This window comes from Perognathus longimembris, chromosome 5 (genome assembly GCF_023159225.1).
Source record: "Perognathus longimembris pacificus isolate PPM17 chromosome 5, ASM2315922v1, whole genome shotgun sequence".
In the NCBI taxonomy this organism is placed as follows: Eukaryota; Metazoa; Chordata; class Mammalia; order Rodentia; family Heteromyidae; genus Perognathus; species Perognathus longimembris.
The window spans coordinates 31,754,309-31,770,647 of record NC_063165.1 but is presented as its reverse complement, the minus strand read 5'-3'; the positions used below and the strand labels follow the sequence as shown (position 1 = coordinate 31,770,647).

Here is a 16,339-nt window from a genome sequence, read left to right as displayed (position 1 = left end):
GGCAGGCAAATAATGAGGCAATTATTAATACCATGAAATAGAGTTGTGTATAGCAAAGAGATGATTATAGCTTTTCTTTTTCTTAGCTTTGAGTAGTTATTCCCATTGTCACAATCACATAATAGAGACTGCTTTAACCAAAATTTGTTATAATGTAAGCATGGAAAGAAGCAGATTGAGAGGAAATAGATGGTAGATGGATGAGCTATGTGGTCTCATGCAGGTTAGCAGATTATGCCAAAAACGGGTAAATTATCAAGGTAACAATAGAGAAGTTGAAGCTTACTCTGAGGAAAAAGCCAGGATGAAGGTGGAGAAAGAAAAAACTGCTATTTTTTTTCAATAATAACCTTCAATGGCAATTAACTTTCCTTTTTGTAAAAGATATATGTAATTACTATATTGGTAGAAATAAGCTATTTAAATTGCCATCTTATAACTAAGCACACATGTTCATTACAAAATTAAAAGCAATTTAGAATGGGCTTTTCAGAGGGCTTAGCAAAACTTACTCAATATACACCCACCACAATGTCTAAACTTAAACGACCAATAACTGAAATGCTGACAAGGACGTAATACAATCCAAATTCATATACTGAAGGGGGAGCACAAAATGGAACAATCACTTTGAAAAAAAGTTTTAATAAAAGTAAACACAGCTCTCAGCAAGAGTCATGTATTTATCCAAGAGAAATAAAAATATACCTGATGAAAGTCATGTACATGAATGTTCATGGCAGATTTATTCATAATATTTCTAAACAGGAAAGAGTCCCAGGTGTCCATCAATAGAAGAGTAAATAAACAAGCTAGCATATTCATATAATTCTCACTGCTAGAAGCTATAAAAATGGCAGAAATTTAGTAGTGCTGTACATTAAAAGAAACAATAACCAGATCAAAGAGAAGCTTACAGAATTGAAAAAAAATGCTTGCTAGCTATTCATGTGACAAGAGATGAATAGTCTATCAAAAACTAAAGGCTCTTCCCAAAATGCTTAGGTCTGATAAATACTTTGGGCAAAACAGCAGGATACAAAATTAACATAGAAAAACTAGTAGCCTTTCTGTGTGCTACTAATGAACAGGCTGAGAGAGAAATAAGGAGAACCATTTCAATCACAATAGCCTCAAAAAAGTAAGTATGTAAGAATAGACTTACAAGAAGGCGAAAGACTTATACAATGAAAACTGTAAATCTTGAAGAAAGAAATTGAAGAAGATATCAGGAGATGAAAAGATCTCCTAGGTTCATTAATTGTTAAGAATTAATATTTTGAAAATGCCTATTATACTAAAGCAATGTTCAGATTCAGTGTAATCACCATAAAAATTCCAATGCTGGGGGCTGAGAATATGGCTTAGTGGTAAAGCACTTGCCTCGTATACATGAAGAATTCCTTGGGTTTGATTCCTAAGCCCCACATATATAGAAAAAGCCAGAAGTGGCACTGTGGCTCAAGTGGAAGAGTGCTAGCCTTGAGCAATAAGAAGCCAGGAACAGTGCTCAGGCTCTGAGTTCAAGGCCCAGGACTGGCCCAAAACAAAACAAAACAAAATTCCAAATGCTACTTTTTACGGAAGTAGAAAAATAAATTGTAACATGCGTATGGAGGCACAAATGCTTTTAATACACAAAGCAGTTTTGAGTAAAGAGACTAGTATTAGAGGTATCATATCTGACTTCAAATTATACTGCAGAGTAATAGTAATAAAACAACCTGGTACTGGCATGAAACATATATAGAGCAAAATGGAAAACAAGGCACAGAAATAAGCCTACACAGAGCAAATCTGACTTTTGACAAGAAAGTAAAAAACATACTGGAGAAGAAAACAGCTTCTTCAGCAAATGGCAAATGGTGCTGGGAAAACTGGATCTTCATGTACAGTACTAAAGTTAGACCCTCCCCGCCCCATCTCTCAGCCTATACAAAAATTAATTCAAAATGAACCAAAATAACCTAAAATCTTAATGTAAGACTTGAAAATCTGAAACTACTAGGGCAAAACACTAGATCTAGGCATAGGCAATGACTTTCTGCATAGGACTCCATTAGCTCAGGAAATAAGAGCAAAAATTTAAAAATAGGATTGCATTAAACTTAAAAGCTTCTGCACGATGACCGGAACAAAGACACCGCCTACAGAATGGAAAAAATATTCACCAATTATTCATCTGATAAGAATTAGTATCCAGAATATATAAAAAAAACCTAAAAGCTAAATACTAAAAGGACAAATTATCCAATTAAAATTGGGCAAATAAATGAAACAGACTATTCTTGTTTATTTGTTTTGTTTTTGTTGCCAGTCCTGGGGCTTGAACTCAGGGACTTAGCACTGTCCCTGGCTGCTTCTTTTTTTTTTTTTTTCTCAAGGCTAGCACTCTACCTCTTGAGCCACAGCGCCACTTCTGGCTTCTTTCTATATATGTGGTGCTGAGGAATCGAACCCAGGGCTTCATGTATATGAGGCGAGCACTTTATCACTAGGCCATATTCCCAGCCCGAAACAGGCTATTCCTAAAAGAAGTACAAACAGCCAGCAAATACAAGAAGAAATGTTAAAATTTTAAGTTGTCAAGGCAATGCAAATCAATACTACACTGAGATTCTGATTCATGCTAGTCAGAATAACAATCATAAACAAATTCCAAAAAAAAAAAAAAAAGAAAGAAACAATCAACAGATGCTGTTGAAAATGTGGGAGAAGAAAAAAAATTACCATAGCTAGTGAAAATGTAATTTTTCCAAGTCATGATAGAAATTATAACGGAGATTCTTCAAATTAACAAATTGCACGACCATGTTTATTTCAGCAATGTTCACATCTATGCATTTGATAAAGTTATGTGATATGTATGTATGTATATAATAGTATATTATTTAGCCATAAAGAAGAATGAAATTACTATATTTGCAAGAAAATGAATGGAATTGAACATCATCATGTTAAATAAAATAAACTACCCTCAGAAAGGCAATTATGTTTTCTCTCATATATGGAATCTAAACCTAAAAAACAAATAGGCTGAGCATGATGTCTAATGAATGTAATCCTATCTGTTCCAGAGGCAGAGATCCAGAAGCTCACAGTGTAAGGCCAACAGAGGCAAATGTTTGTGAGATCACATCTCAGCCAGTAAAAGCTGGGTGGGATGGGGTGGTTTATACTTCCCAGCCATGTGGGAAGTTTAAATCTGAAGATCATGGTCCCAGCCAGTCCAGGAAAAAAGTGAGACCATAGTCAAAAAATAATAAAAACACCTTGGTACTGCTGGCTCGTGTCCATAATACTAACTACTCAGGATTCAGAGACCTGGGGATTTCAGTTAAAAATCCAGCTTGAGCAGACAACTCTGAGAGATTCTAATCTCCAAGTAACTATCAAAAACAGATGGAAATACAAGTGTGACTTAAGTGGTAGAATGCTAGTTGTGAGCAAAAAAGCCATACAAAAAGCCCAGAGTTCAAGCCCAAGTGCCTCCCCATCCCCACACAGAGGTTGAGGCTGGGGGTGTGGCTAAAGTAGCAGAGTGCATGCCTAGGGAGAATGAGGTTATGAGTTCCAACTCCAGTACTGTAAAAAAAAAAAACAAATTAAGAATCCTCACACATAAAATAAATACTTATATTAGACATTAATTAAAAGGGAGAATTCTTTGGATGGGGAGAACCAGGAAGAAAAGGGTAGAGTAGAGAAGGGTAGGAGAAGAGGTTGTAAAGGGAAGGGTAAATGTGACTAGTACATTGTATGCATATATGATAATAGCATAATGAAAACAATTACACAAAATCATACATAATAAAAAGAAGCCAAGAGAAGTAATAAAATAAAAATGAAGAGATTGTTTTCTGTCTTTAGCATTCTAGCTCAGTCCCTTTGGATCAATTGGCCTGGGGGAAGCCAAATGCAGGGCTTGGAGGTAATCCTGTAGAGCTCTGCCAACAACCACATGCATGAGCTTGAGCTGAGGGTGGAGTCTTCCAGATGAGCCCCTAATCCTGTCCACAACTTGACTGGCATTTGATGAAAGATCCAAAGTCAGAGATGCTTTGCTAGGCCCTGGTGAGATAATAATTTTTTTGGTACTAATTTTTAGACAATTTGCTAACAAACAATAGATTGAGAATAAAAGAATGGAATGGAGACACTATCATAAAAAAGGTGAATTAGAGAATATAAAGCATATAGTTTTGATTGCTCTTAGCAAGAATCAGAAGGGCTTTGGAAATATGTGAAAACACTATGAAATGATGTAATCCTAAGAACATAAAATAGAGAGAAGTGATCAGGGAGCAGAGGGATAAACACTTTTGCGGAAGATTTTTATGATTCAAGGAGATAAATGAAAGGATAGATGAAGAACAGGCCAGGACCGTCTCTGAAGGGGAGAGCCTGGGTCATGAAACCACTGAACAGCTACTGACATCACACAGGCATCAATGAAAAGTCACAAGATCCCTTGCAAGGGTTTTTTGTTCCGGGAACCACAACTCCAAAGTCATTAGGGCTGGCTCTGAAATGACTGATGCTGATGAAGGAGGAGGGTGATGTAATATCCAAGAGTAGGAGAGTTAAATCATTAGTCTTGGAAGCAATACATGGGAAAGAAAGAACTGCTGGCAAATGTTTATATTCATGCTACTGAGCAGGCCAAAGATGCTTATTTCGATGTGAAATGGTTGCTAGAGATGATGTAGTTGTATGGATTAAAAAACCTGCATGAAGTTATAAATCTGCTACTTGACATTATGGATAGATTGGATATATAGATACAGAAATACCAATGTGAAGCTCATTTAGGCAAAGGAGAGAGTGCCACTTACCTCTGCAGATATTCCCATCTGGTGATATTAAAGCCTAACTATATATCATAGATGACAGCAGAATGCTATGTAGTCTTTGTACATGTATTAAGAAATACTTAAGAAGAGCAGCAACCAAGAAAATTAGAAAAAATTCAAAATGTAAATATATTATGAAGTGTTTTTTTTCCTGATACTTAGCCACAGTGCTAACACTGCTTGGTTACAAAGTGGTCATAGAAGGAATCCTGGTTCCAATGCACCAGATGGATAATTAAAGTTTACGGGCCTAACAAGCAAGACTCTAGAAAGGACAGTGTTCCTGACAAAGAAGTGATTCTTGGGGTGGCAGAATGAGTTCCAGAGGAAAAGGGGGAGAGAGAGAAAGAGAGAGAGAGAGAGAGAGAGAGAGAGAGAGAGAGAGAGAGAGAGAGAGAGAGAGAGAGAGAGGCAGGCAGAGACAGAGAGAAAGAAACCACTTTGTGAAGGTGCCTACAGTCAAGGATGAGGCTGAAGGATGGGTTATGGGATGATGGGATGAATGGTGAGAAAACTGAGTTCTGGTATTATCAGACAACCTTTATTTTAAAAATAATAGTGCCAATTTGGGATGAGGTTTGGTCCCAGGTGCTGTGAACATGTACTTTCTTCTCTCTCATTTTTTGTTCTTACAGTTCCCTTCCATCTGTGTAACTTGAAAAGAAAAGCCAAGGAGAACGGCATCCATGGCTCATGCCTGTAATCCTAGCTACTCAAGAGGCTGAGATATGAGGATGGCAGTTCAAAGACAGATCAGGCAGGGAAGTCCATGAGACTCTTATCTCCAATTAAGCAGCAAAAAATCTGGAGTAGGAGTTGTAGCTCAAGTGGTAGAGTGCTAGCCTTGAGCAAAACCTTATCGACAGTGCCCAGGCCCTGAGTTCAAGTGCAGCTCCAGGATCAACACACACACACACACACACACACACACACACACACACACACACACACACACGGAGTGGAGCTGTATAGTGGGGTATGAGGAAGAATATTTGGAAGTAAATCCTATAGATGGGCAAAGATCAAAGGCAGCATGGCGATAATGTAATGCTTGGAATATTAAGGTGAAATTAAATCCATCTTGAGGAAATTAATTAAAACACCAAGGAGATGTGAGGGCAATCAGGCTGCGACATTTGTCACCCCATTGATTGCCAGGGTTGATTCGGCTGATCTGGCTGGCTAGGAGGGTGTCCCCTTCCTCCCTCACTGCTCTATGTGCCTCCCTCCCAAAGCTGCGTGCTAGGGGCTGGGAATATGGCCTACTGGTAGAGTGCTTGCTTCGCATACATGAAGCCCTGGGTTCAATTCCTCAGCACCACATATATAGAAAAAGCCAGAAGTGGCCCTGTGGCTCAAGAGGTAGAGTGCTAGCCTTGAGCAAAAAGAATCAGGGCCAGTACTCAGGCCCTGAGTCCAGGCCCCAGGATTGGCCAAAAACAAACAAACAAAAAAAACCCCAAACACTAAGGATGTTAACCTGTAGGTCTCTGAAAGAATTGTTAAAACAAAAATTGGTTTTGAGCCTTTGAGAAAAATATTTAATTGTCAGAGATGAAATAAAAATGATTATTTCTTAACTGGGTACACCATTCTGTCCTTTCCCTCCCTTAAAGGTAAAAGATGATCAAAATAAAAGACAAGGCACATTTCACTACAATGAACACTGATTACACCTTGTCAGCCACAGTTTGAACTGCTTAATGTGTAGTGACTCATTTACTGTTCACACAACTTTGTGAAGAAGATATAATTATTATCAACATTTCACCAATATTAAGATACAAATCAGGCACCAGTGGTTCACATCTGTAATTCTAGTAACTCAGGACGCTGAGATATGAGGACTGCAGTTCCAGCTATGATCACAGAGAGTAAGGCATTGAATCCAAACCCTAGTACTTGCACCAAAAGGCAAAAAAAAGGAAAGAAAAAAAAAAGATTGAGGTGCAGAGAGGTTTAACTTGCAGTGTCACAACCACTATGCTAAATGGCTTCTCACAGTTATCTTAGGCCTGGTGACACACATATAGCCCTTGGCCTGTATAAAGCCCACAAATCATTTGGTATATGACAGGACAGATCTTATATCCTTCTCAACTTCCTGGAGCCCACTGCTTCTATTCATCTTTTGGTGTGGTCCATAAATTCCACATGGCCATTCTCAAAGAAAGAGCTCTCACCCTAAAGTGGACTGACTTTAGAGCTTTTACTCTATGATTAAGACCACAAATCTATAAATCTAAAGAAAATGACAACTCTGGTGACAGCAAATACTTTAAAAAAAATCACAAATGGATTCACCTATCAAGCTTGGGAAAGAGCTGTAATTGTATACAAACGGCATTTGAAACATCAACAGAAAGAATAAAAAAGCAATCAAGTTAGGTCTAGGAAGTGAAGTTTATTCAAATGGCTACTAGGAGTAAATACAAAGACTGCATAGAACATACATGACAGACCATAGTGCAGGGTAGAAATAAGGGCTCAGGAATTTGCCGAAGGCATGGTACTCTAATCCTATGTTTGTTTGTGGGTAATGTTCCTTATCTTTATGCTACATATCTCCTCCTAGGAGCTACACTCAGAAAAATAAAGTTGAATTTGCTTTGAAAAAATAAAAATCTAAGATATGGTTATTGTAAAATATATTAATAGTAAAAAATCAAGGGGGAAAACACATGTTGCATATATATAAAATTAAGGAAGCATGGACTTTTTAGAGGCAGAGGAGGTAAAGGCTTCCTTCAAATTTTACCTCCAATGGATGTTAGGACAAAGGAAATGCTACAGAAAGGATAAAGGGGCTGATTTAATAAACTAAGAGATGAGACTCTCAGAGTGGCTATTACCTGTTTGGTCTTCTTTGATGGGACAGGCACTGGAACTGTCTCTTGCTGCATCATTTCTGTGTCTCCTTCTCCTTCACCATCTGATATTTCTAGGAAGTACAAAGTTTGAGAATTAGAGCAGTGTCTTTTTTTTCCCTCTGCTAGCGCATCTTTGGTACTATATATATTTTTAAAAAAGGTTCTATCTCTTGATTTCCTAAGTCTTCCTCTAAGAAGCTGAGATTAAGAAAGCTGTCTAAAATAGAGACAGGTTTAAGTATTAAATTTTGGTTTTACTTTCATTTTCTGTGGCTCATTTAGGTAAATGTTACTTTGTATAATCAGATGCATATAGGCATTGTGCCTTTGTGTTCCTCTCCTGAGAATATTCTCCACTGGTCTGTGTGTGAATGCCTAGAGACCTATATAATTTATTATGTCCTAGTGTGTTTTAGATCTAGCTTCCACATATAAGAGGAAACATGCATTGTTTGTCTCTCTGAGCTTGGCTTACCTCACTTAACATGATTTGTTCTAGGTCCATTCATTTCCTTGCAAATGAGGTAGTCTTTTTTTTTAATTTGAAAATTTAATGATGAATTATATGTCTAAAACTAGGAAATGATTAACTTGGGAACTGTCATTGTTATGGTTTGGATCTTTACAATCACCACTTCATGGAAGATAGCTATAGTGTATGCACTGTTTCCTACTAGTTCTGCTAAGTAAAACTAGAAAGCCTAGAAATCCTAACACACACACACACACACACACACACACACACACACACACACACACACACACACCCAGGACTTGGGACCCAAGGAACAACACAGAGGTGAGCTTTGTTGTTTTTGTTTTTACTCATTTTGTTACAGTTGAAAAAGCTCACTAACTGGAAACACTAAAAAGAATGGAAAAACAAACAAACAAAAGTCTACTCTCTTAAAAAACAAATGAACAACAAAACAAAGCAAAAACCAAATCAGGAAAAGGGCAGCTTAGTATGGCTGCAAGATTCAATATAACAATCATCTCACTCAAGCCAAAAACTAGGAGAAAAATTCTAGCCCCTTCCCAAAGGACTCTGTCCTAGCCAAGCTGTAATGACACTGTTCAACAATTCTTCCCTTTCCTACAAGTAGGGAGTTGGGAGTATCATTCCCAGAAGTTGGAAGCCTGAATTTTCTACACTGTCCTGTTTGTAGTGAAGGTTATCTATCTCCCTCCCCTGGGATGATTTTGGAAGAGGAATAGTGGAGAGTTAGGTCTTCTATACCACCCAGGAGTAGTGAGGTATTAGTGGTTTTAGCACCTACTTAAAAATATAGAGAAGAACCATAAAATACACCTATACAAATTAAGATCCTAAAACGTGTTTATGTAACCTACACAGGAAACACAGGAACATAGAAACACAGGAAAACACATCTGAAACAGTAAACAAACAAAAAATGAAATGGCAGTTAACCCCAATGTATCAATGATTACATTAAATGTAAATGATCTAAACATATCTATCTAAAGACAAAGATTGATGGGATGGATTAAAAGGAATAACCTAACTATATGCTGCATATTCGAAACTTAAATGTAAGAACTGTAAGCAAGTTGAAAGACAGAAGAAGATATAAACACAAATATTTGTCAAAGGAAAACAAGTAAATTACAGGAGAATGATAAAGATACAACATAATGATAAAAAGTAAATATGTTAAGAAACACAGTAACTCTAAATATATATCCAGCAAATAAAGTGATGCTACAAAACATGTAAGCAAAACGAATAGGTATGAAAGAAGAAACACAAAAAACACAGATCAGATGCAAAGTTTTATAGTCCTTTCTCAAAAATGGGGAGAAGAAAATATCCCAATCTCCTCCAGTGACAAGTTGAATAAGAAATGTGCACATTGCCTTACGTATGAAACTGTAATCCATCCATTTTACACTAAATAAGCAAGTAAATTAAAAAAAGAAAATATTCCAGTCCACAGCAACAGAATACAAATTCAAATATAATGGAATGTATGTCAAGATGGGTTATTTTAGGTCAACAAATTAAAGAATGGAAGTTGATGAAGACTATACACAAAAACTTACAGCAAGCACCACACTTAATAATAATGAAGACTGAATATGATCCTCCTATTTGTGAATAAGGCAAGGATATCAGCTCTGACTTGTTCAACATAGTGCTAGAATTTTTAATGAATATAATATGTCAAGAAAAGGAAAGAAAGGCATATACATTAGAAAGAAAGAAATTAAACATCTTCCATTTGTAGATGACATAGTTGTTTACATTAAAGAAATCTTCAGTCCTGTGGAAATTTTTTATTTAATAGTACCAGGATTTGAATTTAGGGCCTTTTGTTTGCTAGACAAGTGTTCTGTCCCACGAATCATGCCTCCAGCTCTTGTTTGATTTAGTTATTTATCAGGTATGATCTTACATTTTTCTCTGGGACTGCTCTCATACTGTCATCCTCCTACCTAAGGCCTCATAGGTAGCTAGGATTGTAGATGTATGTTATGCAATTGAGTTTCACTAATTTTTCTTGCTGGGCTGATCCTGAAATATAAGCCTCCTGATATCTGAATCCTAAATAGGATTACAGGGTGACATTAAAGGTATGAGGCACTTTTTTTTTTTTTTAAATAAGCCACTCTTGACTTCAAGATTCTTATACTGGCATCTCTATCAGAGAGGCCAATATCTATTATCCTCACCCCTATGTCTATCTGGGATTGTTCAGTGAAGACTTGACCATGTAGCTCTCTTCCTTCTGTTTCTTTACATGTTTTTCAACATGGTACCATCTTACCTGGGAAATTAGCACATCATTTTATCTTTCTTCACAGAAACATGATGGTATTAAGAAAAGATTAGGCCTTCTCTCCAACTGCACCATACATTCTGAGGAAAGGCATTCATGAGTGTCCAAGGACCTGACAAAGTGTTGGGTTGAAAGTAAGAAGCATCCTCACCACTCCTATCTATTTCTTTACTTATATTTTTATTACAAAGGTTATGTATATTCTTTTTGTAAAACATTAAATCCTTTTATGAGTTTTAACAAGCACTTTAAGATAAGAATAATTTACAGATACACAATTGCCAGAACAATTCTATAAATGTTCAAAAATCTAGTAGTGATCTTAAGAAAATTCTGAGCTCTGTATTTTTCTATTCCTAGATGTATTCATTTCTGAATATAGTCTATATTTAGGCAGTGCAGTTGAAGGTAAGCAACATATTTTAAAGGACTTTTATGCATAGGAGAAATATTTAAAATATCTTGTTAATCAAATGCTCAAAATCTGAGTTCTTGTTCCAAAGGATTATTTCATCTTCTGAAGCATTTTAACATACAAAATGAAGTCATCTCATATCATTGTAGGTTGAATAAATGAGCTGTTTCCTTACAGCACTATGATGTTTTTTGGTTCCAAAAAAGAAAACTGCTTTTCTGAAGTAAGAATGCTGGCTCTATTATTTCCATTAACAGAATATTGATTGAGAAGTATGGGGATTCACTATAGCTAGCATGACTCCATTACCCAGGCTCCTCTAAGACTACTGGGCTTTGAGGTTAAGCCAGTATGTGCCACTTAGTCCCAGTGGGTGATTCAGCCTGGGAAGGGGTACCACTAAGATAGCACTGCCTTTTTCTCAATTCCTAGTGATGATATTTAAAAAAAATACATCCCCAGATGGGATTGGTTGGAATTTTCCAGAGGAGGAGTCAAGTACATTGTCCTTTTTCAACCTAAGGCAATGACAGCAAGTGAAAAGTGAATACTGCATATTCTTCCTTTCTGTCAACTCCTACTCCTTCCCCATGTTAGGCACTGGAGTGTGAACCCAGGGCTTTGAGCTTGCTAGGTGGGTTGGTTCTATACCACTAATCCACACCACCAGACCTTTTAAACCCTGGCTATTTTTTGGAGATAAAGTTTCACTTCATGCCTATTGAATATGCTGGACTGTATGTTTGTCTATTTTAGTCTTCACATCATAGATGGGGTGGCAGGAGCGTACCACCATGTCCAACTTCTGTTCCGTTGAGATAGTCTCAAGAACTCTTGCCTGGGCTAGCCCTGAATCATGATCCTTCTGATATCAGCCTCCTATGCTGCTGGGATGACTGACACCACAGCATGAGCATCTATGGTTTGAGGTCTCATGTATATATCCAGGCTGGCCTGGAACTTGGATCCACCCAATCTCAGCCTCCCAAGTAGCTAGGATTACATGTATGAGCCACTGGCACCAGGCTTATCCTTTCATAAGAATCCAATGTTGAATTTCCCATAATGTGCCTTAAGATTGCAGCTACTTGCTTTAAGACATCTCTTCCTTCTAGGTCCTTGAAATACTTTGGCAACGGGATCATACAGTCAACTGTTCTCTAAAAGTTTACAAGATCAATATTTTCACCACAGTATGTTAAGACTACTGTTTCCACTCAGATTTTTTCTTTGTCACCTATCCTCTGAAGAGTGGTATGGGAGAGAGTGAAGATACTTTGTGGAACCAGTTAAAGCAATCTGGTGGCACATACTTTGAGTTTGAGTTTAATGGGATATTTATATGGTTTGCAATCACTTCTGCTTGTAGTTAAATTAGTGTTAGCTGTTCTAGTGCAAGAATACTCCTATCATTCTGTGCTAACGCACCAACATTCTGACACAAAGAGGGCAGTGTTGGAAGTTGTAGATTATGACATGAATGTGCCTGTGGCACTGGTAGAACTATGTGGTAGTGGAGGAGAAACCAAGTTTGGAATGTATGAAACCTGAAACTAATCAGTGGAAAATTCTTCCAATCATCATAAATGTAGAATGTAAGCAGACAATTAGGTCCACATTTTTGCTATTTGAAATGGAACTGAATGGAAAGTCTTTCTTGCTGCAATATAGTAGATGGTTCATTGTATGTAACTGTAAAGAATGAGTAAAAACTACAAAATTCCTGCTTGTGGCAGCACATTTCTTTCTTTCTTTCTTCAAAATAACTTACTGGCCTGTGCCTGACGCCCACCATTTGGGAAACTGAGGCAGGAAGAATACAAGTTTGAAGGCTGCTTAGGCTATATAGTGAGATGGTCTCAAAAAACAAATATGTAAACACAAACCACCATAACATCTTTCATACATAATTTTGAATTGGTAATTAATTTCACATCTTTTATTTATTTTTGGAGCACTCATGCCTCACAAAAACCTAGATTCTTGTCTCACAGTCTTGTGGAGTTCATCTTGGAAAAAAAGAACAAGTCAAACTACTGAAATAACTAACATGGATGGATTTCAAAAGAATGGCTTTAGCAAAGAAGTCAGACTCAACAGGCAGTATAATGTGTCATCCCACTTATTTAACATGCTGGAAGAGTTAGCACTATATGAGCAGAAGACCCAGATCGGTAGTTACCAAGGACTGGAGGTGGCACTGGTGAGACTTCTGTAGAGTGATGGAAATATTCTATATCTTGACTGTGGTGGTAGCCGAACAAATGTATGCATACCATATAATTCACTGCATTTTCTTTTTTGGCCAGTCCTGGGGCTTGGACTCAGGGCCTGAGCACTGTCCCTGGCTTCTTTTTGCTCAAGGCTAGCACTCTGCCACTTCAGTCACAGCGCCACTTCTGGCCATTTTCTGTATATGTGGTGCTGGGGAATTGAACCCAGGGTCTCATGTATACAAGGCAAGCACTCTTACCACTAGGCCATATCCCCAGCCCCATTCACTGCATTTTCTAAAGGGTATGTTTATTATATAATCAATCCTCAATAAATCTGTTTTTAAGTAGTGAAATAATGGGAAGTATTAGTAAAGCTGAGATGGAATCCCGGATATTCTAAGCCATAGTCCAACCCTAACTATGCATCAGAATATGCTGGTTAGAGTTTAATGGTTTGCTTATATTCTATGAGGTCTACTTATTGCTTTATTTTTAAGTCATAAGTAAATCTTGAATGTTATAACATGCTTTTGTCTTTGCATTTACTGCTGTTTACATAGATTTTTCTCCTACATGGTATGGTGATATAAAAACAGGTTGTCTAATGTTAAATCTGTATTGTTATTCTTAGGATAAACCATAAGAAGTTGTGATATATTTCATTTTGTAGAATTTTTCCATCAATGTTCAAAAGTTAGAAATTACATACTTTCCCCCTCTATCTTGCCTAGGCCCCTTTGAGGTTCTTCCTAAAAGATTTAGGAAGCATCTCATTTTTCTTTTTTATTCTCCAATACATTTGTATGTAGTTGAGATTATTTGTTCCTTGAGATTTGGTTAAAAAATAAATCTGCTAGTAAGCGCAGAAGAAAGAAGTATTTTGGGGGTATGTTTTTGAATAGAGTGCTTTCATTTCTAATGGTTTAGGGATTACTTAGTTTGGCTTATGTGTCTTTAATTTAATTTTGATAACAGTAGGCAATTTATTTTATCTAATTTCTCAAGTTTATTGAAAAGAGCTGGTACTACGTCTTCTTTCTTATTTTCTTCTATACTTTTATCTGTACTCTTATTTTTCTTGTTAGATTTTTTTCCTTTTTAAAATAGGCACTTCCTTTATTGATGTTTTCTGTCACATCTTTTATACTGCATGATAGAATTTATTTTCTTTAGGTTTTCTCTACTTTTTGTAGTTAAAACATTTATATTTTTAATTTTTCCTGACATAAACATTAAGGTAATACATTCTGTTAAAGTAAGCTGCATACCATATGTTATAGTATTGAAGTTTTTGATTATCACTTAATTCTAAGTATTTTAAAGTTTCTGTAATAATCATCTTGTGTCGGGCTCGGGTCACCTCCCCTGGCGTGGAGATCAAGGCTCAGCTACGCTTTTCACCCCTCCCTTTCTCGCCCTCTCTCCTGGTCACCTGGCCGTCAGGTAGGGCCAGGATGGAGCGGGGGAGTCAGCACTGACCTCACGTGCGCGCAACGAGAACGCTTACCTACCTCCTTACCGGTAAAGAAAGCCAGGCATACCCGAGTCTCGGAGAAGCTTCAAGAGCTATCTGATTTATTAAGGCGGGGGTAAAGGGAAGTGATAGGAAGGGAAAGGCGATCGGCCAGGGCGCCAATAGGCTGGGAGCTATCACATGACCCCCTCTTGAGCTAACATCATTCGAAAGCACCTCGTCTGGGAGAGGCTGGGGGGCGCAAAGGCTGGCGAGAGAGTTGGGGGCTGGGTGCAAAGCCGGGTCTTCTGGTTCCGGACCCAGAGAACTGTAGCCTGCTTCCGCATTCCCCCAGGGCTGGGGGGAAAGGCGTCAAGTCCCCTGTCAAGTCCAAAGGCTGGATCACAACAATCTTGGATGGCTCTAATAAAATATCCTGACTGTGTGACTTAAACAGTAATTTGTTTTCTTATGGTTCTGGAAGCTAGGTATCTGAGATCTGTGTTCTCACAGGGTAGGGGGAGAATGAGCAAAGGGGAGGAGAGAGGGAGGGAGGAATTTAAGAGGAGGAGGAACAGAGAGAAAGAAAGAGAGAAAAGAGGTGAAGAGAAAATAAGTGTGAGCTTCTGGGGTATATTCTTATGAGGGCACAAATTACCTTCATGATCTCATCTAACTCTTTTTACCTCACAAATGCTATCACATATATGATTTTTTTGGGGGGAGGATATAAACATTTAGTCCATAATAGTTCCCCTTTGACCCATGAGTAATTTAGGGGTATAGTCTTAGATTTCTCCTGCTAAACTATAGGTATAGTAGCTCATTCTGTTTGGGCCTGGCCTATAGGCCAGAGTTTAACAAACACTAATCTAGTATATAATTAATTTTAAAAACACTTTTAAGGTTTTCATTTCAAGTATTAAAAATACTTTAAGGTGGTTATAAAAAATGTTTTTGTTGTTTTTACAGAGATAGGTTCTCAGTATGAACAACAGGTTGGCCTCAATGTACTATGTTGTTCAGGTTGGCCCTGAACTCAGGATCCTCCTGCTTCAGCATTTTGAGTACTGGTAAACTCAAGTTTTTCTTTTTTATCTTTTTGCCAGTCCTGGGGCTTGAACTCAGGGCCTAGGCACTATCCCTGAGCTTCTTTTGAACAAGGCTAGCACTCTACCACTTGAGCCACAGCACCCCTTGTGGCTTTTTCTGTGTATGTGGTATTGAGGCCTAGAACCCAGGGCTTCATGCATGCTAGGCAAGCACTCTACCTCTAAGCCACATTCCCAGCCCCTTAAGTTTTTCAAATGTGCTCTGTTTATGAATTAATATTTTATCTACCAATTATTGATGTGTATTAACACCCCTTATCGCATATTGAATTTTTCCATGTTTTCTAGTAATTTTACAATTTTAATATAGTCCATAGGTATATTAGGTATATGAAAGTTCAGTACTGTTATTGCTTCCTAGTGAACTGTTCCTTTTATCATTATATTCTGACTCTTAAAAAATTCATCTTAATTTAGTTCAATTTTATTTGGGGGATGGTTCATTTATGTTTCTAGTCATGTTCAGTTGTTCTCTGGGAAAGCTATATTATGCAAGTTGAAAAGTAATGCTAGATACACAGCTGTACTTAAACAGTCTAAAGTATTTGGCTAAAATTACTCATCCCTAGGAGCCAGAATGTTTTATTTGGCCAAGAGAACCAGGGCTGAGAACTACTCT

The 16,339-nt window shown here is 37.5% G+C and overlaps 1 protein-coding gene across 2 annotated transcripts in view; it reads right to left on the bottom strand.

Moving 5' to 3' along the window:
- Nucleotides 1–16,339, bottom strand: part of Cmss1 (cms1 ribosomal small subunit homolog) — a 299,555-nt gene that overhangs the window by 21,746 nt on the left and 261,470 nt on the right. For both annotated transcript variants that reach the window (XM_048346496.1, XM_048346495.1), the window contains one exon: nt 7,706–7,794. In XM_048346496.1, the coding sequence (XP_048202453.1) occupies nt 7,706–7,794 (89 nt within the window). The remainder of the gene's footprint in view (nt 1–7,705; nt 7,795–16,339) is intronic.